Source organism: Papilio xuthus, unplaced genomic scaffold, assembly GCF_000836235.2.
Source record: "Papilio xuthus unplaced genomic scaffold, Pxut_1.1 DF828177.1, whole genome shotgun sequence".
Lineage (NCBI taxonomy): Eukaryota > Metazoa > Arthropoda > Insecta > Lepidoptera > Papilionidae > Papilio > Papilio xuthus.
The window spans coordinates 3,673,309-3,699,686 of NW_013530472.1; the positions used below are offsets into that span (position 1 = coordinate 3,673,309).

Here is a 26,378-nt window from a genome sequence, read left to right on the forward strand (position 1 = left end):
ACCTATTACCGAATACTGTCGTCGTGTCGGCATTTTAAGTTACGTAGTTGACATCGACTTATTATAATGTTTAATCTTTTGGTGATATAAAACGTATTATTACTGACAGTATAAAAATTATAGCGAACTTAACAGTATCTGTAATATTACTAAATTATAAGGCGTCGAAATCAATGTCATTAACGAGAAGCAAGTTACAAATTAAGGTTAATAGTTATTATAGTTAATTAAGTGTCATTGAATCTCTTATGGAACATAATTTTATTGGCATTTCAACGCTGTTTTATTCGATAGACCACAATATCGGTTATTATCGGAAAATATTATTCTATATATTTTTCAAAATCGATTTTCATTAGTCGAATACAATCGAAATGAGATTTTATTTTTACACATTTCACTGGCTGACAATTTTTATAATCTATGAATTTATTTCGCAAAATAAAAACAAAACAATAGTCTTTAATTAATTGATTACTGTCTTATAAAGATGAAATACTTTTGGATTGGTTTGTTATTAATTCTAATTTCAATTGAACTTGAATATACATATCATATGATATTTTAACCTAACTGAAGGAACTGAAGTGATAATTCCGTTAACGAGCTGATTTAATATATTTAAGCGCCGATGTTTGAGCCTTGTGATATTTAAACAAATAATAAGATACATTGACCTGAGTCATTAAACGAAGAAATACATAATCTAAATAATCGTATCATCATCATCAGCTCACTATACGTCCCCACCGAGGGGTTCGGAGCCTACCCTAAGTTAAGGTGATAAATAATCGTATACCTGCAATAAAAGCTAAATGCTTCATATGTCATTGTAATTATCGTTTTATTACCAATAATTTAAACCACACGATCACTTTTAATCAATCTTACTAATATTATAAATGCGAATGTATATATGGATGGATGTTTGCTTGAAGGTAACTCCTGAACGGCTATATGGATCTCGATTACATTTAGCATTGATGTAGAACATATTCAGAAGAACACTTAGGCTACTAATTTTTTTGTTCATTTCGCGCGGACGGAGTCGTGGGCGACAGCTAGTTGGTAATAAGTGAATAAATATGTCTTCAGTTTTACAATGCATGGTTACCCAAATAATATTAAATAGCTTAATATAAGATCTTATCAATTTAATTCGTCATATCGCTGTTGCAATTAAATGAATTCATGATTACATTCTGAAACATAAAGAATCTTATGTCAGACCTTATATAGTACATAATATTGTGTATAAATATATAAATTTAGTTATGTATAAAAGATGTAATATAGGTAGTATTGTAATAGTCAGATTCAATGCGAAGTTGCCATCGTAAATGAATGTACACAACAAAATCAAGGTACTTAACTGACGTAGCCTGAAGAAAGTAAATGGCAATGAACATATCTTACTAATATATGTAAATACGAATGTTTGGATGGATGGATGATGGAATATGTTTGTTTGAAGGTATCTCCTAAACAGCTGAACGCATCTCGATGAAATTTGGCATGAATGTAGAACATAGTCTGGATGAACACATAGGCTACTAATTATGTTTTTTTTTCGAACTCGTACGGAGACGCGGGCGACAACTAGTTAATGTACAAATTACTCTTATAGAATAATAAACCCCAAAAACTCTCAATTAACATTAAAGGAAAAACAGGTGATTATGGAAAAACAAGGGAAAGGAACGTTATGACGTTAAGTATGACGCACGAATACGTTTCTACATTCAGATCGCGTCCGGTGACGTCACTAGGAACGAAACGTGGCGATTGTAATCGATTCCCATTAACAAAGGATTATGAACCCTAAAGTTAAAGTCATAAAGTTATTTTTCGCCCTTTCTCAAATAGTAAGTTCGATTTGTATATGCGGGTATCGTGGGCCGGTGTAAATACGTCAATTCGATAGACCGTATCGATTGAAATTGCTTCATTATACAGGAACGGCGGTTGCATTAAAATTGTACCTCATTAATGTCACCGCAATGTCTATTGCATTTTGCTGGCGAATGGGAAAATATTCAGTGCTGATAGCATCAGTGTGTAAATGCCATATGTGTCATTTATAAAATAAATTCTAATATGTTTTAATATGAATTATATTTAAATAGTTATTAAGGCCTACTGTTATACACACACATACGAAAAGTGTTTAAATTTGTTTTTAAATTGGATTTATTATAATGTTTCCAAATTTGAATTTATCACTCACCTGTTTGACTATTTACGTTTCGCTATTTGATATTTATTTAACATACTTTAATGGTTGTTAAAAAGAGAGTTAAAATTATAGTTTGAAGTTACCAAGTTACTTAAATTAAGGGAAAAGCGCCATCTGCTAGTAACTTTAGCCAACTGTTAAAAGTTAAGTGTTAATCGAAGTATGTCACGTGGTACGATCGAATTAAGTTCTAAAAACCACGATAGAGGGCGCTACCAGTCTGTCAAAACGAACGTTAATTAAATGAAATTTATTGTTTTCGTTTGTTAAAATGAATAAAATAATTACATACATTTATATATATATATAAGAAATATAAAAGTTAAATATTTAATGTCTAAAACAAGTTACACTATTTTTCTCTTATTTTGACTTACGGATGGAGGCATTTTACTATAAGAATACATGCACGAAAACTTTAACTTTTAACAGAAGATACGCATAGGACTGTTATCAGTATGATTTAAAACATACCTTTTTATAGGATTTATCCGCCAGATTCGGCATGTAGAAATCAACGATGCCCAGCAGACAGTCATCACAGCGGCACACATCACTCGGCAACGACGACATTGACCCGAAGCTACTGCAGCTATCCAGAGAGTCGGTTCGGACCAACTTTCCTGTACTGAGCGCCTCCATCTTAGCGACGAGGAGCGATTCCATCAAAGACCGCGGCCGAGCCGGAGACCGGGACCTTCTCGGGAAGTCCGGAGATAGAGTTCTCTCAAGTAAATCCGGGGACAGTGGTCTTAATCTCGAGAAATCCAGTGACAAATCGGGTGATAGTGCCCGATGTCGCGACAGATCTGGCGACATGGGGCACGACGCCGTCAAGTCGGTAGACGACGCCCGCGACAGTGGCGGCGTCGCGCTCCTGCAATGCGACGACGTCATTTTCGTCGCCCGCATCTGTGACGCGTTAAATCACCCGCATTAAGCACAGCACAAAACACTAAACACTTGTCAATTTTCACATCAAGATTGTCACACACTTCATATTGACTCTTTAATATTGAGCATTTTATGTATCATACCGTTGATTGCATTGACACTTTTCACTTTATCAACTGGAACGATCTTTACGATAATGGTGACGGTGTGTAAGTGCGAAGATATTAATTACCTCAACGAGAATTACGAACTTACGGTAACACAAAGAGTCATATAAAATGAGATATAAAATATTTTGTGATCTTAAGGGCACGTCAGACTAATATTTTATTATCTCCATACATAAATGACATTTTGCGGTTGTAAAAGAGTATTAAAACATATACAAAATAATATTATGAAGACCAATGAATCCTTTTTATGTTCTTATCTCAATAATACGGTTCTATATTTTGAGTCAACGATAAAATACAATAAAATGAGTTTATTTTGTATTCGAGTGAAAAAATTGTTATGAAATTGCCCATAAACATTGTAAAGTTATTAAACAAGTGCAAAATCAATTTCGATATACAGTAATATACATTGGAATTAATGGTAATTCGTTTATCACAAGAACGTTGTATATTTTATAATAAACACTTGTTAACGCCCCAGACTTTGTTCGTGTGGAGAATGATTTTTCAAAGCACACGAAATTCCTCTGAGTACTCATAAATTTTTCATGAAATAATTTAGACATTTTAAGTACTTAAATAAAAACAAAATTGTGTATAGGATATTGCATACTTTAGACCTTTCAAAGAACATTTAAGAAATATCCCTTCTACTATAAACTGTAACTAATAGGCGAGTTAGTCGACTACTTAGTTACAGAAATCTCTGTGAAAAATTTTCAAGTATCTAGACCCAGAACTTTGAGTTGTGAGTTCTTACATCAGACAGTCAGATTCTTCTTATATTTTTATGTATGTAAATATAGATTACGTAACAAAGGGCTGTTATTTATTCTGTCCGCGTACATAACCTTGTTTGTTAAATGTTACTGAGGCACGCAAAAGCGTACGCATTGTTTTTTTAGCTTATTATTTTATGATTGAAGCAAAACGCGTTTTAATCAAATTGTATCTGTTATGTAAAACGTAAGCCATTAAAAAGTGTAATATTAAATGTAACACAGTCAACATCAGATGCGTTGCAAAGGATTTAAGAAATGTTACGAATAAAATAAAAATGTACTTTAACCTAACAACGGCATATTTCAATTGTCTAGTAATTTGAGCATCTTATTGCGAGACAGTAGAAACCTTTATGTTTATACTCTTCTTCGTGCTATCTAGAAAGTGTAGGTGGGTTTTGTAGTGTCGTTGAATCTAAGGATGTTTGAAATCGCTTCAACTAGGTAAGATCGCATCGCACCATAAAATAGAGACCTAAAAAACTAGAGACTAACTGAAAAAAACTAATCGACTCTACTTATAAACGATATAAAAAATATAAATTTTATGCGGTTCTCCTGCTATATATCATTGTAAAATAAATATAATTATTTCTGTATAAAATAGTATTTATTTTCTATAAAAAAAAGGAATGACTAGTTTTTCTCGTGACTTAAAGGAAAATCATATTTTTTAATAATGTCGCTTTAATTTTAAGGCTGCGACATTTTTTTTTGTATAATTTAAATGCATTGCTTATTTTACGTACTTTAATAATGTCGCATATAAGCTGCCAGCACAGTTTTCAGTTCATGCAAATTACTTGGTGCCCGTTGTCAAGAATTCTCTTTGCATAAAATAAACATATATCAATATATTTGATTGACTGAAATTAATGTATGTGGAAATACTTAGCGGAGCTTTGACAAGATTGTATGTTAGGACATTGTTTATACTATTTCCATATTGGGTGAACAAATAATTATGTAGGTATATTTGAAATTTCAGTTGTAAAGCCAGTCGCATTTAGAGACAATACTACCGAATTGTCAAAGTTAATATAAAGCTTGCTGTACACGTAGGTTGTAACTTTAAATTCAAATGTTCAGTTAAAAATATGCAATTAAAACTTACGGTGTGTAGCGGGCTTAACCGACAGTGCAATATTTACTGTCGTATCATTTTGATACGAAAAATATCTTCAGAGAAAAACTAACAAATTTGTACATCTTTAGAATGTTGACAGAGTTCTTTAGTCTAATAATTTTAGATGATTGGAAACTAGACGTTTCAGGAAAATTTATAAACATGGTCTTTTATAGTTCCTTCCGTGGATTTAAATATGATAGAGTCGAAAGCTAAGGATTTATTCAAAGCATTTAAAAGAGTTACAATTTTAGTCTGTATTTTGCTGTCTCATTCCATACTAAATGCAAAACCTATTAAGTTATTAAAACAGACCAAAACTTAATTTATGTTCGACAACTTACGTCCATATCTAGCGAAGGATCAGGTCTTACGGAATTTCCCGAGCTCCAATGCTTAGCATATTACTTATGGTCAATCTATAATTGATAGAGATCTACAGGATTGTACGTTCGACATTACCGAATAAATCTTGGTACGGTATTTTAACAATTTTACATACGTAAAACAAAATACCTATGACACTGCCAGTTTAAAAAACCTTAAATTATTAAAAAAAACAGTAAATTTCCACAAACAAAACACTGATCGAAAAACGTAGATATTGTTTTCTGCATTTCTGCATTGTAAAATCACGGTTAGATTTAAAAGACACAACTGTCGACTAATATTGTCATTTCATTTGGGATATCTCGTCCTGTTTTTGTTGTTCATTGCATTTTCGTGAACAACATTTTACTAAAGTCTTCGTGTAAACAAAATCCAAAAACTATAATTTGCTTTATACTCACCATAAATGTATATTAAATTCATATTCCCTTCACTTGTTTTACAACGGCTATGTAAATTCATTATATAAACGTAGACATAACAGTAATATCGTCTATCAAGATAGCGATCTCTTTTATATACTGACTTGATTGAATTAAACCAAGCAATTTGTCCCATAATATAAACAAACCTTATTTAGAACACATTACTTATTTTATGAAACACTTCGAAGAAACTACATGAAACAAATAAGATTGTTATTTTCACAAGATAATTAAAGTGTAAAACAAAAAATCAATTTAAAACGTCACTGATTTTAATCGCGATTATTTTTACGAGTAAACTGAGAAATTCGACGTTTAAATGTCAAAGTTGCTAACAAAGTACCGTCTTTTTTAAATATTAACATCGACCTATAAAGATTATTAAAACTCTTATATTATTTAATTAATAAAATTAATTTTAATATCATTAACTTTAATATTTTCCAAATAAACAAAAAAATATTTTTAAATTATTTTTTAAAACAATTATTCTGCTACTGGCAAGAAGACATACTGGCAGGCGAGATATTATGAAGATTTTATAATTAAAAAGATATTTGACAGTTGGTACTAAAATGAAACAACTATAAAAAGAGTTGATATATGTTTATGTGTTTAAAAGTGTTAAGTGGTGCTTGTGAGCTTATTTTAAAAGAAACAAAAAGACGTACACCATCAAAGAAGGTAAGTCACACAAATAACTTATAAACTGTACACAAAATAGTTGCAAGTAAGCAATGTTATTTAGCAAATAGTTCTTGTCAAACAATAATACGACCAAATAGCATTACTGAAGTGTGAAATTCGAATCTATATTCAAGAGTATCGTCCGTCAATACGAATCGCAGTAACAGAGTTACAAATCGAAGTAGAATAGAAATCAAACATAATATAACTTGACAGTTTAATATTTAATTTATATTGACAAAATCGGGTTAACTTTGCACAATATTTAATATCATATTTATCAATTTATTATACTTACTGCAATATTTACTTCTCGCTGAATATATAAGTCAATCTGTCGGTTTGTAGCCTTGCAATACATGATAAAGTTTAAATTATTGGAATTTTTGTTTTCGTAACCAAAATAGTTTACACGAGAATTGATTTTTACGTATAAATTCTTCACTACGAAACCGTATAGCACGTAAAATTGTTCCGCCGTTAGTTAACTACGGAGAAGTTTTTAACAAACAATATTATGGACATATGTTACTTATTTAATTGTTGCCCAATATCTTACTAATATAAAGGCGAATGTTTGGATGGATGGACGGATGTTTGCTAGAAGGTATCTCCAGAACAGCTCGACAGATCTTGATAAAATTTGGTACATTTGTAGAACATAGTCTGAAAGAACACAAAGGCTACTTATTATTTTTTTTAATTTCGCGCGTAGGGTGTCGTGGGTGACCGCCAATTTAAAAAAATTATAGTACGCGATCAGCGGTTACGTTTTTAAATTTCGAATATCACAAATGTCAAATCGAATACGTTTCGCTATGTGTGGTCGGCGCGAGTTAGCTATCGCGATCCGTGACAGCAATTCAAATGGGCCTATTACCAACTAATAAATATTTTACGAGCCTATGAAGTATTAGCAAACGTATAGAAATGGTATAACGAATTAATTTCAGATAATCGTGTGTGGCTTTCCTTCGCTAAAAATAGTTTAGTACAATCCAAATTTAATTTTCTATAATTAAAGTTCCATTAATAAAATGTATCATAAAATCATGAGAATGGTACAAGAAAGAGATTATTCTGAATATCTTGAAATTTTTTCGCCCACTTTATGTTTACTTTTATTTATAGAGTAGAACGTTTTATTTATATCTGTAATAGAAATCAAACAATGTATATATAAATAAGCCTCAATAAATCAATAATGTAATAGAAATCAAACAATGTACAATAAATAAGCCTCAATAAATCTATACGTGAACACTTTAAAACTATATATTTAAGTGGTTTATAATTAAATTAATTACAGTTGATTTAGGAATGTTGTAAAAACGAATGCCGCTAACGTATCGGTATGTTGTGGGTCGCATATTAAAATAATTAATTGCATTTAAAACCGTTGCTTCGTTAATCTTTTACTGTATGTTTCTGAGACCAAAATCCACGTACAAAACACATTGTTGACTCTGTTTTCTCATAGATAAGGACAGGGTTGTACGTATACGTTTTATGTAGATTTAGATAGAAACTTACGGTTAGTCAATCAGAATACTGGCAACATATACGTTGCCTTAAATTAGTAATTTATAAAAATTGATTCCAAAATTAAAAAGTTTAAGTTTCAATTTTATACTTAATTTTTTTTTTTCTAAATAAACTTTTGTAACAAAATTACGCTTTTTTATCTGTGCTGTTTATTTGAATTATACTTGATTTATGACTTTTTATACATTCTCTGTACTTTTACATTAGTTTTTCATTAAGTTAATTTACATATCTGGTGCGATTATACATGCTGTACGAGTTGCGGTTACCATTAAAGGCGCCGCTTTCGGCTCGTAATGTCGGCAAAAAAACAACCGAAAAAGGCAAATATTTATGCGTTAAATATAAAACATTGATATACAGAGAAACAGTTGGAGTGAAGGAATTTTTAATAAGTTTAATTTTTTCTTTAGAACGTCCTTAACCTGTTAATATTTTTTTTTAATTTATGCAAAAGGCTGTTGCTAGTATTGACTAAGAGATCTATTAAGTAACGTTATCCTGATTGATATTTTGGATGCCAACGTGGTTATAAAATACTATGTTTCACGCATAAACTTACTAATATTATAAGAGCAAATGTTTTAATGGATGGATGGATGTTTTTTAGAAAATATCTCCAAAACGCGTGCATGAATGTCGCAGAAATTTGGCATAGATATACCTATAGGACATAGTTTGGAAGAACACATAGACTACTTAGTAACTTTTATTTTAATACCGCGCGGACGTAGTCGCGGGTGACAGCTTTATTTGTCAGGATCGCATTTCGGAAGTCTACACATAATCATATTCCAGTAATCATCATAACTAAAATAATAATATGTAAATGAACACTAAGTTTTATTTTGGTTAGGCCCATATTGTCTTTCCCACTTAAAATAATGCTAGATTCCAGCGAATACGTTATGTTATTATATTTTTGTTTAAATAACTAAATAATAGTATGAAATAATATTAAATTATAGAGCTCTTGTAAAATAACAGTGTATTTTGTCCGTGTATGTTAATAATGTTAATGGTTTGTTTTTGTTTGTAGAGATTGATGTTCCGTTTTTTCTTTATATTTTATGTTATGTTATGTTGGTAAAGTTCTCCAAATAATGAACATGTTTAATGAATGCTAATAATCTTATTAACCAGATACAACCATTTTCATTTACAATTTTATGAGAACTTATCGAGTCGAATTGTTAAACTTTCGATTAGATTTAGAAAATATTATTATAAGAGAAGGGTTCAAACGGGAACATCGAGGTGATCATCGAAACCCATGGGCATTCGCAACACTAGACCACCGAGGACCGTTCCACAACGCAGTTATGCGTGGCAGGAAATCACATTATCGATAAATGCCATCGAGGTGGTGTGTAGTTTACTTCGCAGTTTGTCGTGTCATCTGATGACGGAACTCAACGGTAGGAATCGTCCAAACAGTTCCGCTGGACATTCCATTTTTTAAAACATACTATGACAGGCACCATCGCTCAACCTATTTGTGTAATTGTATATTTGTTTTAATAAATAAATTGAAATTTAAAAAGTTATTCCAACTTAGAAAGAATGGGAGGCGACAGTCATTGTAAGAAATTTCGGCAATGAAAATGAACTAAGTTTCACAGTTTATATGTACTTAAGTGAAATTTACTCTTCAGTTACTTAAATAAAAACAGTCTTGTGGAAGCAAAAGTACCTCATAAAGTACTACCCGCGGGGGTAAATAAGAAGGTGTACTAAATACCTTACTAAGCGAATTTGTCTGCCGCTGCGAATCGTTCTGGATTCGCTCTACGCCGCCATTTTCTTTATCAATAAATCGCGAAAATTCTTTTCTTTCTCATTTTTTTAAATCTACCTTAATTATGTGTGTACTAGCTGTCTCCCGCAACTCCGTCCACGTGGTATTAAAAAAATCGTAATTATTGGCTTATGTATGCTTCAATACTATGTTTTGCATCTATGCCAATTTTCATATAGATCTATAAAGCCGTTCTCGAGATATTAGTAAGATATGAAACAAGTCGGATTAAAATTAATCACGGAAAAGAAGGACTTTATGAGTAAGTGTTTTTACCAAAAATATAGTACCCCGATAGTTATTTGTTTTATATTAAGCTTTAAAGTTTTAAGAGGACTAGCAAAAGATTTATTGTAACCAAAGTCACTAGCACACAATCATGGAAACAAGCAAACATCAAATATAGAACAGGACAACAACATTCCTATCTACGAAACTAATACCAAATTCTTTAATTTTCTTGCCAATAAAAGAAACACGTACTATTAATACTATTCTACATTTTAACTATAACATAAAATAATCGTAAAGTAATAAATCAAACAGTTTATCAAGCGTTTACCAGTAAAATCAGTGGTAAACGCGATTATTACGGTTCATATCCTCTCACTGCAACGATATTACTTATATTAAATCATTTATCCGACGTGGTAATGAGTCTATAGATAAGGTTTAAGTATCGGAAACTGTTTAAATTATGAAACGAAAATTATATACAGTATAATATAGTCGTATGTTACATACGTATAATATTTTATGTATAAAACTAGCTGTCGCCCGCGATTCTATCCGCGCGGAATTAAAAAATCTTAATTAGTAGCCTAGGTGTTCTGCCAGATGTTCTTATGATCTATATCTGTTCCAAATTTCAGCAAGATCTGTCTAGCTGTTCTGTAGATACGTAATAATAAACATCCATCTAAACATTCGCGTTTATAATAGTAGAAAAGTAAGATATAAAAACAGACGATATATCTGAATAGAAATATTATGTAAAATACCAAAAAGTTGTTTTAAATGCAACTAAGATATATTATAAAAAATAAACAACGCTTTATCAGTCTTTTGAATTATTATGAATAAATTTCTGGGCCATTTTAAGGGATCCCGTTGATAATAATTAACATTCATGAATACTTTATTAATGAGTTCACATGCCGCTGAACATTTTTGCATGTTTTCGACACTTAATTCCATCGCCTTTTTTATATTCAACAATTTAACGGACCTACGCACAGCCTCGCATGCCTGCTACCTGATATGAAGGACAATTATTATTAAACGGTTACCAAAAAAAAATTAAAGCCTGCCAAATATACAGGGTGTCCCAAAAGGTTACTTACATAGGAACGGGGGATGATAGGGGTGGTCACAAGGCTCACTAGAAAAATAAAATAAAAATTCCCCTCTGGGTATTAAAAAAATGACATTTTTTAAAAACTTAAAAATTTTACACTTTCTGGGGCAATTTTAATTTTCTTTCAAGTCTTTGTTAGTTTTATTATTTTTTTTATTTCATATTGATAAAGGGTTATTGACGATAACATGATAGCTTTTTTTTAAATATAGCAATATTTGTAGGTCATCGGTTACAAAATTGCCCCAGAAGGTGTAAAATTTTTAAGTGTTTAAAAATGCCATTTATTTTTTGTTACTATAATAGTTATATTTTATATCTTATTTATCAATTTACAAATAACTCCAAAAATATATAAGAAGTTAGCTTTTCTCAATTTATCTTAAGACTTACGACGTTTCGATGCCCTAAATTTTTTTTTGAGTATTAGTTCTATTTGAGTATTATTTAATTAGAGTTTTTTAATTGAGTAATAATTGTATATTAATAAATAAGAAAATAGACTTTAGATTGAATATCAAACTTGGTATTTTGTCGTCATATTACTTAAATGTTTACTTTTAGTATAAAAAGAAAAAATATATAAATATAAAAAGAAAAAAATTATATAATATTATAATATTTTCTTTAAAGTATTAAATCATCTGTTTAAAAGATAAAGATCTTTCCGGAATATACGATTTCATAAAATAAACAACTATGTAAATATTAACCCGAAGACGTTATAACAAGGAGTTATTGCATAATAAATTGCCGCGAACAAATGCAACTGTCGTCGTATATTTCGTGTTACGATTCAGTACTGAAGGATGATGATAATACCCCATCAGTCTGCAGTTTACAATAAGATTAATGTTTTATCTCAAGGTAATACATTAATTTAAACGAACTTAAGGGTTACCGCAGACTGAAAACTGTTGTTACAGTGACTTTTGTTTACGTAACTTTTTAGCTTCAAATATTGCTTTAAAAAATCTATACTTACATATTTTTTTACTGATTTTTAATGTGACTACATTGAACAAACGTCGGTGAAGATATGGTCTTTGATATATGAATAAAGATATTTTTTAAACAAAATATTATATCTATTAACTATCTATCTATTGTACACAAAAAATCAATTGCTGTTCGTTAGACTCGCTAAAACTCGAGAACCTCCGAGATCGAGATCTTATATTGGTCTTGAAATGTTCGTGGAGCTCTAGGGAAGGTTTAAGATAGCAACATATACGCTAATAATTATATTCGGACGGAGTCGCGGGTGACAGCAAGTTTAGATATATAAATTTCAATATGTAATTACCTAGCTGGAAACTACAAGAAAAATAGCAAACATTTATGTACTTGTTAGTACTCAGTGTATAACTGCCCTAATGGAAATCGTCCTCAGTTGATATAGACGACGAAATCTTTATATTTATAACCAGATGTCCACTGAGTGGGATACATTTAAAAGCACACTAATGTATTCTGCGTCCATCGCCGAAATCAAAGGGCCATTGTTTCGTACGTATTTATGGTCCAAAGTTAATTAAGACATTAAACAGTTTATCGTTTGCATTAAATCGGTATGAACAGTTAACTGTGTAGCAGTTAATTATCCAGAACAAACTGTAAACGAGTTAACTGCTTAATTCGACCAATGCGGCGTTGTAACGGCGGCGAACGTATAATTTTCAGTCTTAAAAATAAACATTATTAGGGACGGTACTTTCATAACCGGGCGCGGTGTCTCGCAAACCATACAGACGGACAAATTGCGCGGTGTGTAATTATATAAAAACGACCTGTCGTGTAGTGAGAACGGAAAGTACTGGTTTCCGGGTACTTAAGGATTATACCAATTTTGTGTAAGTTGCGACGTGTGAGGCCGATGTAATGCTTTTATCTTTATGACTATATGAACGAAGAAATCTTATGATATTAGAGGAGTAAGAACATTTTATTTATAACTTCAATTACAGAGATTAATTTTAATTGCATTAGCATTTGTCAAATATCAAAATGAAAGAATGTCCAATAAAAAAACCGTTAAGACGTGCTTACGCAATTACTAATCAGCAAACTTAAATTAATAACTTTCGTCATAACATTCTTATATGACTTCATCATCATCAGCTCACTATACGTCCCCACCGAGGGGCTCGGAGCCTACCCTAAGTTAAGGGTGATTAGGCCATAGTCAACCACGCTGGCCAAGTGCGGGTTGGTTGACTTCACACATATCTTTGAATTTCTTCTCAGATATGTGCAGGTTGCATCACGATGTTTTCCTTCACCGTAAGAACGTCGGATAAATGTACATATGTAAATCGGAAATTGGTACATGGCGGGATTCGAACCCAGGACCTGCAGATTGCAAGTCAAGTGCTTGACCACTGCGCCACCGACGCTCTCATGCTCTATGACTTCATATTTTTCTTAATTATAAGGTAATATATTATTTAATGTTATTTTTAGTAGAGCTTTTTTTTAATTATTTCTTCGTTCTAGATATCGGCTATTGTATAATCCTTGTTAGGCGCTTGCTGGCTTGTTACCTGTCACATTATTTTTGTTAATCTTTAGCACTAATTACACAGAAACCAGTTTATATTGGAGCATAAATATCATGCAACGGAACGAGGTATTGACTAAAGAAATTTCACGCCTGTCTCGCGAATCGATTCCGTTCGTTTTATTGATCCTAAAGCCATTAATATAAACTTGATTTTCTTTTTTAATTATCTTTTAAGGTGGTAAGTTCTGTTGAATTAAGTGAAGTTTGGCCGATTTGTTTTCATTTTAATTTACATAATTTTTCCACTTCGACGATTTTAATGCAATTTTAAAAACAGTTTGGTGAACCGCAATAAAAGAGTAGGTACATAACTAAATTTGTCTTTATTATAACTTATGTAGAGGATGGCTCGTATTGAAAAACTTCGTTTTAACTTTCTTATCGTCATTTGTCCTTCCATCATGTATTCCTCAATTTAAATTCTAATCTATTTTAAAAGTTACGTCAATGAATAAATAATAAAAAAGAAAATATATAAAAGAGATTCAACTTTTATAATATATTTTTGTATATAACATGACATAACAGGGCAAGCATCTAACTTCATTAACATTCAATTATTATGTTTAGCCAAGCATGCGCTTTGATTTTGAATGCTCTTATTATAAGATTCATCTTATAGTGTTAATCGGATTAAGTACCGGTATTTTAAAAAAAAGTACATCTAAAACCTCTCAGCATGCATATGATGCTTCTAAAGGTCATTAAATAACTCATGATTTTCTTTACCCTGATTCCTGATGTTACCATAATTCTATGGAGGGTCGGCACTGTATGTACTCCTCCATACATCTCTATCAGCCGTCATATCCGAATTCACAAAATCCCTCTATACTTTCTTTGGTCTTCCTCTACCTTTGTAGCCATCCACATTCAACTTTAAATCCACAGAATTATTATGTAATTTTTATAGTAGACCGCTCAACTGCACTATGCTCAGACGAAGATTAATTTGATTAATTTTGAATTAATTAAACGCAATAAAACCCTTCGAAATTCACGTGTAATACATATACTGTTGCATTTAAGTCAGTGCTTTCTTATTCGTATCTTCTGCGTATGTCAGTAAATTATGTAGAGGTAAATTTTATTACACACCAAAAACGGTTTACGAGAAATGTAACAAGCTAAAAGATAACGATCTACAGTTGGTGAACGAAAACAACATAATTTGATGTGAATTATCATTCGACTACTTTTTACACATGCACCATTTATCAGGTCATGTAACTGACAGATAAAAAAAAACACACGTCCCAGTTAATATTTATATTTCAGAGAAAGCAAAACTCGTTAAATCGTGCCGAATTGTTTAAATAAAAAAAAAATCGTTTGCAACATTTTGGTTGGCATTTAAAAGTAAGGCAAAGGAATGTGATTGTTTCAACGGTTTAAGGAAAACGTACTAAATCTGTCTTTATACGGACTTTGAGATATTTTGATCATGTCCAATATAAAGGTTTCAACCTCTTTGCAAAGAAGTTAAATTACTTTTTCCGCTGAATAACGGTTAACGGCTTTTCAGTTTATATGTAAAGGATTACTTGATTGGGGCTTAATAGTACTAATAGTAAATTTCTTTGTTAATCTCAAATCTTATCGACAACTCTTTTAATATATAAATGACATTACTTCAAAAGGATTTATAATTCATTCGTCAAAAGGATACTTTTGAGATTTCCTAATGAGAAGATTATGAAAAAAATAATTCTTCTATCAAATCTTCCTTGTCTTACTAATATTATAAATGCAAGTATTTGGATCGATGGATAAATGTTTCTTAGACGGTCTCTCTAGAACAGCTCAACACTTTTTTTGTGACTGAGTAGTCACTGCTTGTCTTGAAGAGGCATTTACAGCTTCACCGTGCTTGAACCTTGCCTGCTCAACACATTTCGCTGAAATTTGTCATAGAGGTAGAACATTATCTAGAAGAACACATAGGCTACTAATCAAGGTTTTTTAATTCCACACAGATGGAGTTGCGGGCGACATATTGTATTTTCATACAGTCTATAAAAGAAACTCCAATGAATCGTTAATTGATAGAATTACAATAACGATAAAAAAATTGTATTGCGAATAATATAATTACAGTTTACGATCGAATTTATCTCATAAAAATAATTAAAAATGGTGTCGTAAATGTTTTAAAATTGACAGCTTTATTATGAATACAACCCACGCTTCCAAATCGCAATTCATTAGTTTAATTTGTACAATTGTATATTAAGATCGCAGATACGAATACGTGGGCGTTTGTAAGGCATTTGTTATTATTCTTTTAATTCAAGGGAGAGTTGTATTAAACTGAATGAAAGATTTGAATCTTCACGTTTTTTAATGTACGTTGGTCAATTAATATTACTGATATTTATTTTGTATTGTGAGCGAAGAGCCTAAGTTCTGTGGCAAGGAATTTATCCTTGAGATTATGTAAGCTTCAATATTGTATTTAACTTTGTGTATGCTTTATGCTCATTGAGGATATGCGGTACAAAAATATTTTTATATGATACTAGCTTTCGCCTGCGACTTCTTCAGCTACCCCCTTGTCTCAATCTCAAAAGTCAAAATTGGGCCAGACGTTTCAGAGATTGTCCAGAGCAAACCGGGATTTGTCGACAGACAGATACAAATTTTAAAATTTGTTTTTTCAAGAATACATAATGAGTACAAAATTTAAATGTTTTATATATATGACATACAGACACTATTAATTATAGATGGATTGGTGTTACAAATAACTAGTCTTAAATTACTTTTATATTAAGAAACTGATAGTCGACATCTTCATCAAATAAATGGTGTTTTGATTTGATGGTCTTTTTTGCAAACGCTGTGATTTGATTGATTTGATTCTATTTTTTATACATGCTGTATCTGAATTCTCTGACCGTTGTGGCATGTATTATTAATGTTACTAAATCTAATGTCAAAATTAGCGATCGGAGTTTTTTTTTGTCGATCATATGTGTTAACTTTAATTTATGCTACTACTGTTTTTTTTATAAATACTAGTTTAAATGGTCTTTTCGACATGATTATATACTAAACAAATGTTTCGTACCGCCCACATTAATTTCGTATTTTTTAAACTGTCGAATGTCTAGAAAATAAATCAAATTTCACTGCAATGTCGCGCGCACGTCGATAAGTGTTAAATACAGGTTGTGTATGATAAACTGGTTATTGCCCCGTCTTATAGAAAGTTACCTTTTAGGCCCCTAACACACTGCCGCGAAAGCGAAACGGAACATAAGCGAACCCTAATTTGATAAGAACAGACCGGTAATTTCTCATCTTCTTCCGTTACGTCGAGCTATTTAGAAGTAACACACACACAAGTAAGATACCAATACTATGAAACAAACTGTGCGTTCTTTAAGCTTTATTTTCACATGTGTATATAAGGCGATACGCTTTGCTTTAGTTCCAGTTTTCGCAGCACTGTGCTACAAGGTTTAGGTTGCGATCACTAAAGTATCATTATCCGATATCAATGCATTTACTACATAATACTTTAACATAGAAAATTATTAAAAACAGAAATAACAACATGTTTTGCATGTGTGTATATCCCTAGTGAAAACTAAAGGATACAGAAGACTTTTTAGCGTTAAATTTAAACAAAGCTTAAGTAAAGTAATGTAAAAGATTTCAACGCGCATTGACATTAATTGAATAGCTATACAAATCTTACTTCTCACATGTTATGTATTATATTATATTTTATGTATGTACGATATTGTATAATATTATATTTTAAACACATAAGTTGTAGACGGATGAATGTTTGTTATTAGGAATCTCCAGAACAGATGGATCTCGTTGAAATTTTACATATATGTAGAATATAGTGTAAAAGAACACATAGGTTTCTTTTTTAATTCTAGGTGAATTTCCATCGCGGCCTAGACTAATATTATGTATCTTTGTAATAGATACAGCGTGATTTAATATACTCTCGTCGTAAACATTACATTATCTATAAACACTAAGCTCGACTACAAATATGATATTAATTTAATAAATTGAATATGAAAGTTATTGCTGACAGCATTCAAACAGAACAATATCACTGGAAATTACGAACAACACGAGTTTATTGATTTATTGCAGTAACTGGACACTAACAATAAATAGCCAAAGATCTAATCAATCCAACTCTTTTTGCGTACGACACTAAAAAGTAACATTAGGTACAAAGAGAGGCTTCACTTGTTAGTTAATTTATCATTAATTAGAGCTTAAAGAATCTTTAAGCAACTGTGCAAATAAAAATAAATTATTACGACAGCGCACTTCAACAATCTGTTTTTTTGGCAATCTTGACCAGACTATTGAACCCAGATGTGCATGACACAAGATTCCTTTTTGGTGGTGGGAAAATATAAGATTTAGGCGAATGGTAGCTAATGGTATTTGCAATCGAGACATATTATATCTATACCCAATAAGGAATATTAGAAGCCATTGTGTTGTTTGCTATGGTCTGTGTACTTTTTGACTTAATGTAACCTGACCTAATTAAATGACCTTGAGACAAAAAATGAAATAAATATTATAAAAAAATGCGACTGCTCTTATATATTAATTTTTTAATCTTTTTTATATTGATATAAGTAAAATTCGTTGATAGTTTAGTACTCCAACCTACTAACAATAAAGTTTTTTTTTTATTTGATTATTTTTTATAAAGTAGCTGGCAAGAAAGAAAACACGAGGACTATAAAATCGAAATTCAAAATTTCATTACTGTTGATAGAATTGATATGAATTATTTTGTTCTCGGTTGGACGAAAAAGGCCATACGAGTTAGTGTCCGTAAGTTGTCGATTCTTTGCACCGACAGGGCAATTCGCGGCTCGGGCTAAATTTGGCGAAGCTGGTAGTCGGAGAAATCCATTATTTATGTATATGATTGAAGCGGTGATGTAGTTTTTTTTTGTTTTCATACGTTTGGATACGTTTATGACATCTTCGTCTTATGCGTAAAACTTTTGGTATGATAACCCAAATCGGAGCAACAAATGTTTGAACCGAACATGTTGAATCTTCTTTTGGTACCCGACTAAAGAATAAACAAACACTTAAGAAAGCTAAATGTTTTTCGCGATGTCTTTTAATTTAAAATCCGTTGAGCCGTTCCAGAGAAACCTTCAAACAAACATCCATCCAAACATTCTCATTTATAATATTAGTAAGATAAGAAGTAAGAAGTAAGATTAATATTAGTAAAATTTTGTTACTTCAAACTTTTTTTTAACCTTATGATATATAAATATGAATGTTAAAATGGAATGCTGTAAGCCGTTCTTCCATATTCACTTTGTAAAGTGGTTGCGCATGACCAACTCTTAAATTTTCAAACCCTTGTACGTATGATATTATTTATTGGCGTAATGTTTGACAAACACGAAGCAATGCGAAACAATTTATTGGTTTAACTTTGTGCATAATCGATCTCTGGCTCGCTCCGGTACAAGATTTGTGACAATATTTATGACCACAGTGGTTTGTTAAATATTCATACGTGCTACTATAAAGCTGTGTACACACTATTATATTATAAATATTATTTTAATCGTAGGTATAATTTTACTGACTTACTGGATAACTTCACAATTACATTGTCACATAATGCTTCCTCTCAAAATAATTTGCCTTTCCTATTTTGAAAAATGATATACAGCAACGACTTTATTGGACAGATATGTTCAAAATAATTTATTTAGAACTTACTTCTTTATTGTGAAGTTGTTTCGCTTCCTTATCTTAATAAAAAGTTCATTTACTAACAAAAAAAACAATTTAAAATAAGTTAAAAATTCCATTATAACTGCAGCTTTACAAACGTAACGCGTAGTACTGAACATTTGATCATACGATACTTGTATTACGTTGTTAAATATTTGAACGATGTACTTATTACATTTTTTTCTTAGACCGTTGGTAATTATAATTATAATCAGACTAAATAAAATGCTACATAATTTCAAGGGACAAAGATATCTTTATCAAGATAAAATACGCTGTTTTTGTCTTTAATGTACGCATTTTATTCCATGAACAATTTTGATAGATTAATAATTAATTTTTATATATAACAAATCGTAATACTTTTATTTCAAACATCTCATCATCAACCTGCCCTTAACCCTATCGAGGGTCGGCACAGTATGTGCTACTCCTCCATACATCTCTATCAGCCGTCAAACATCTTTTTTTTTATTTCAAACATCTCATTTATATAAATCGTGAAATGTGTTTTTTAAGAATGAAATTGTCCTTAATTTCTAAGATTTGCAAATTTCTCCCATTTATGCTTTCAAGAAAATGGTTTAAAGTAATATTATAGTTTTTTAACTATATTTATGTCTTAAAAGCTGTTTATTAAACAAATATTGTATATAATATTGCTAAGTTAATAAGTAAATGAATTTTTCGTACCTTGTCAATCTATACGTTGTACAAGGCCATAGTTTGCGGTTTGTGCGAGCGAGTTTATTTAATACATATGGTATTACAGCTAATGATGTACATAATAAGTTTACTTATCGACATCGATATTAGTTAGGTTTATAAATTATCATCACCAAGGAAACATAAAAAGAAATTGTCATAGAAACTATTTTTACTAATTTCTTTTTTTTCACAAAATAATACGCAATTATAAATTTTACAAACATTTTAAAACCAGTAATTGATTAATTTAAATAAAAATAAAAACTTATTTTAAATTTATAGTAACATTTTAAAGGGGAAATTTTTTGTTGTTTTCATTGAGTACGCTCCGAAATGACTAAACCGATTTGAAAAACTCTTTCACTGTTATGAAGCTACTCTATCCCTTGGTGACGTGGGCTATAATTATTACTGTATCTGGTTTATTTTACTATCTCCACACGGATGAAGTCACGGGTAACTACTAGTTTAAATAAATTGCTTGCATACAGCAAGATAACTTGAAGAAATTTGATACTCGTATAATTGCTAAATAAAGCATATTATAGAGCAGAAATGGTAATGGGTTTAAAATCTAATTCACACTTGCCACTCCTATGCACATGAAGTTTGCTTATTTATCTTTATTTATATATAAAGTGTTACAATTTTGATATAACAGTATTCAACAGTAATTGCATATTTTAACTTGCAATCATTTGAGTGTATTAGATTATAGTAAACCTCTTAAAAGTAGGTTTATTTCTGTTTACGGCTGTTTTGGTACAATTATACATTTAAACTTTAGTTTATTGAGTCTACAAGTGAAAGAAAAACATATAATTACTACTCACTTTGTTCTGTTACATTTTGAAAAGGTTTGCTAAATCAAAAAATCCTATTTTTTCTAATTTCGGACTGTTATTCGTATATTTTAATTAGATTTTAAATTACAAATGATTTAATTGAGCTTTATTTCTTGAGAACGAAATCTTACTAATCTTATAAATGCGAAAGTTTAGATGGAAGGATGGATGTTTGTCGGTTTTTCCGAAACGGTTCACCGTATTTTATTGAAATTTGGCACACGTAGAAAACAATCTGGATGAACACATAGGCTACTTATTAAATTTTTAATGCTCCCACGCAGACGGAGCCGCGGGCGACAACTAGTCATGTAATGTGTTAATTTTATGAACACAATCTGAAATTCAAATCTCTGTAGTAAACATTTTCAGAGTATAACATGCCTCTAGTGGTTTGATCATTACATGTATGTAAAATTTTAGCTTTCCTGTTATAAAATAAATACGATACAGGTTAGATGTTATAGCAGCTGCAAATACTAAAGACTAGTTCATTATAAGACGTCCATTTTGCAAACGTTCGTTCAGTCCCTGTTCTCTTCTATGGATTTAACATTTTTCACGTCAATTACACCAATTACCGTGGCATCGATAAATCTCAAAGTGAGTCGAGCAACGCACTGCCAACTGCCATAGATTAATATTCATTAAAGTTAAGAAATTCTTACAATTTGTCGTTGAGTTTTTTACGGGAATTTATTACTGCACCATTTAGGGCTGTTTTGCATTTTATTGTATGAACATTTTTAGAGTTTGCTATTAAAGCTTACGTTGGCTTTTTTGTTTACTAATTATACAACGTTTACTATTCATGCTTTTAAAAGAGCTGTCATAAATTACTCGATATATCTCTTTTTATCTTATACTAGCAGTTTCCCGCGACTACTAACGAAAAAATATTTTTTTTTAATTTGTCGATCGTTACATCTGTCCGCAAGGCCTCGTTTGTTTAGAGTATTCTCCGGAATGGCTGCACCGATTTCGATGGGACTTTGATGGCAAGGTTGCTGATGCACGCTGGCAAATTAAAAAACCTTTAAGAAGTATGATGGAGTACAAATATGGAATATGCTTATCTTAATATGTTTGAGACTGCGTTTTCCAATTTACGTGATTTCTAAGACCTTTTTTTAATGCTTAAATTTGATTAAAGATTGTTTGCTTACGCGACGCAATTAACGTATTGGCAGCATTCAGCAGCTGTTATGCGATTTAAATAGCGGGTAAGCAAATAAAATATTCATTGCCGGTGTCCATTTCCAATGATATACGAGTCGTTTAATTTAATTAAACGCGGTAATAAAGCGGGGTCCATAACGAGAGAGATTCTTTACCCAACGGTGCGTAACTTTTTGTAACCATCAATAATCGAAAGTATTTTTATTGATATTGTTTATGGCCAGTATCGATTGCAAATATTTTAAAGAGTTTCGCATATGTTATATGCATAAAACGTGTTCGAAATGAGGTTTGATATTGAAAATTATCAGACACTTTACTAGAGCGTCTTTTCAATCTCTCCCTCACAGTTTTATTTTTAACATCTAAACCTAATAAGTGCTTTTATTTTATTGTCCTTAGTGTTCTAAGTAACTAACTTCAATATGCTTAATTCTGTAATTACAGATTAAAAGAGGAGATAAGTCTGAAGGAGGTACAAGAAGTTAAACAGCAAGGCATGTAAATAGTGTTTGTAATCAAGTTCTATAATACTTGTAGTTATTTCTCAATAGCCAGGTCAACGGTCAAATTCTTTTGTCAATTCTATTTTATCACATTATATCACCAAATTCGATACATAGCAAATTAATAAGTAAATATTGAAGTCTAAAATGAAACACTACAGTTTACACAAAGAATTATCGAGATTGTAATCAGTAATAGCGTTTTTATTATTACGAAAAGCATATAACTTTAAATTACAATGGTTCCGTATATAATATTATAAGCTTTATGTATTAATTATTGTAAAATCTGTTAATAAAAATTAAACTTCTTCCATGCTAAAGTTTAAGACTGAAACAGATTTTCAAATGTACAACCTACCCCATGCGAATAACATATGTACGAACGTTATTATAATGAAAATGAATAACGTTATAAAAGGCCAGGTTTGTCTTTTTATTATTTTAATACGCAACCCTAAAATACATCAAGATTAAAGATGACAGAGGGCCATATATATACTAGTGTTTATTTTGCATTTGATTTATAAACAGCGCCGGCGCTTGTTATAACATTATACGAACGACTACACTTTATTTACGACATGACACCAGTTATCGACATCCAATCAGACACACCTCAAACAAGAATAAACTATAAATATTACAATGCACCAGAATAACAATAGCTTGTGATAAAATATAACATGGAAAGTTTACGGCTCTAGGTTCCTTAGGATTAGACCTTGATGGACTAGCGTTCAACAACCGTGCTTTCTGGAGAATTTTAACGAGGGAGACCTCAAATGATTGGTAAAGGACAGACAAAATAAGATGGAAATAGAGTCAAATAGTTTCGTTTCTTACAACAGTTTGCATTAGAAGTATAATTTATAATGTTTTGAGTATCCCACATTTAATTTGCATGTTCCAGAAACTCATCTATACCAGACACCTTTCTCACCATTTTTTGTAATACCTGATGATTTTAGAAACATTACAACTTAAGTATGATAAGTATTATATATGAATGCAAAAAATAATGAACCGCGCTAACTACATTCGTGTGATTTCACTCAAGACGTGTAAAATTTTGCGTCTTTGCGTTAACGTTTGAAGACTTATTAGCCCCATCTCACACTAATTGATTTACCTTACTTCTGTTTTAATTCACTAATGGAAAGCCATTAACTCAATTAAAAAAATATATTTTAAAATTGAATTCATTCGAAATATTTGAGATTTTTTAAGGAAAGTAATGGCCATTTCATTTTTTTTTCGAGAAACTTCTCTCACTTGTCGAAATAATGAAATGAAACTGTTTACTTTAATATAATGAAGTTGAGCATTAATTTACATCTCTTATCTGACAGTGATAATTTCTTCAAATTTACGTACGAATGCAATCACGCTGAAATGTTATTACTAACCTCATTGACATTATTTTATAAAAAAAAAAACAATTAAATATGTTTTATATCCTCGCGGTCTCTTTTCTTTTTATTATCTCGTCTATGTGATTTAATTCTTTATTGTCGTTTTCACAAAAAATCTTCTTTGATATCTTCATTTTTTTAAAAACAGACATAAAAGCTTTTTCGGCAGTAGAAGCCCACGCTAAAACTTTACCCTCATATCTTATAATTATTTTCTTGGTTGCTTATTTTCGTTCTTGTGTGTTCTTACGATATCAGAGCTTAATTGTAAATAATTGCCCGTAATAATGTTGTAAGATTTACTTATCTCCGATTAATGGAGTTCGCTTACTGGTAAAATAACTTAAATTGATTCACTTTATTTGTAAGTCCTTATCGAAAGAGATAAGTTCACTAAGTAATGTTTATTCATTTAAAGTAGAGTTTAAGACGTATAAGCCACACGTAATCATTCCTTGGCTTAAAGGGATAAGCAGAGATTACGAAGTTACTTTTTGCACATTACTTATACTTTAACTCTTGCTTGATGTGCTAACTTAACCGTCGGGAATTATATACTAGGTTTTGCCCGCGAGATAGTCCGTGCAGAATAAAAAAGGGCATTAAGTAGCCTATGTGTTCTTCCAGACTATGTTCTACATCTGTACCAAATGTTATCGAGATCCGTTGACATATCGGAGATATCTTCTAACAAACATCCATCCATTTAAACTTTCGTATTTATAATATTAGTATGTTAAATTTTATTAATACTATCCATATTGTGTAATTTGTAACAATAGTCGAATCAATTTCATCTTAATGATTTTTGTTAACAATTATTCGCAAAAGGTGAATTATTTTTCTTAATTCCACTTAAAATTATATCTCGGTAATTTAAAATATTTATTATCGTTTTACAATTTCTATTAAAATACATATATGATTGTTAAAGTATATATGTCGTTCGTTAGTAATGAATTCTATCAGAATACAGAAATATGTTGTGTTATTAATTTATGTTTTATAAATATATTGATAGAAGGCGAACTAAAAAAGGCGCACATGTTCGGTTCAAATAACACGGCAACATCTGACTTTGTGTATGTGCGAATATGTCGGCGCCCTCGACATATGTTGTGCACGTTTCAATGTTGTATATTTTTTGTGCCAAAATTCCTGTATACAATGGACAGTTATGGCTGTCGTGACGTTTAACAAACAAGCGAATGTTAGCTCGATATATTCAATTTTTATAATTGACTTTAGTAATTATAGTTTAATTGTATAAAGATTTACGAACGGGAATAAGTAACGTCGGTGGCTCGAGAGTTAAATTATAATCTGCAGATCCTGGGTTCGAATCTCGCCATGTACAATGTTTTTCGATTTACATATGTACATTTATCAGATGTTCTTACGGTGTATAGATAACATAGTGGTGCAACCTGCACATATCTATGTAGAAGCAAAGATATGTGTGAAGTCAACCCGCACTGGGCACGCGTGGTTGACTATGGCCTAATCACCCTTAACTTAGGGTAGGCTCCAAGCCCCTCGGTGGGGACGTATAGTAAGCTCATGATGAATTTCAAGGCAATTGTGTGTATAAAATTTCGTAATAAATTTAATTCTAACACAGCACATATAGACTTCTTAACTGTCGAACTTTAATTGGTATATTTTCGTCTACCATACACATCGGACGCGACCTAAGAGCGCAGGCGCGCAGTGAGCGACGGGTCTCGTCCGCGAAATAATACTAGTACCACTCATCATGATGAAGGGCCCCCGATTGGCTCGAAACTAGTCGGTGCCGCCACTGGACGAATATACGTGAGTGTTTAGCCGTGTTTATATATCAGTTTAGTATAATATCTCGCGAAAGTTTGAATAATTTACCATACACACCGATAAAAAATTAACAACGACGTTTGTTCCCATAAATTGGTTATGAATAACGGTGTTTTAAGTTTAGGCGTGAAATGTCAAACGAGATGGTGTAAA

The 26,378-nt window shown here is 31.2% G+C and overlaps 1 protein-coding gene across 3 annotated transcripts in view; it reads right to left on the bottom strand.

Moving 5' to 3' along the window:
* The window catches only part of IP3K2 (Inositol 1,4,5-triphosphate kinase 2), a 91,509-nt gene that overhangs the window by 34,849 nt on the left and 30,282 nt on the right, over positions 1-26,378 (bottom strand). The window contains exon 1 of one of the 3 annotated variants that reach the window (XM_013306672.1): positions 2,711-3,317. The exons of the other annotated variants lie outside the window; for them this stretch is intronic. Coding sequence (XP_013162126.1) covers positions 2,711-3,148 — 438 coding nt within the window. The 5' untranslated portion in view covers positions 3,149-3,317. Of the gene's footprint in view, positions 1-2,710; positions 3,318-26,378 lie in introns of those variants that run through there. 3 annotated transcript variants of the gene reach the window in all.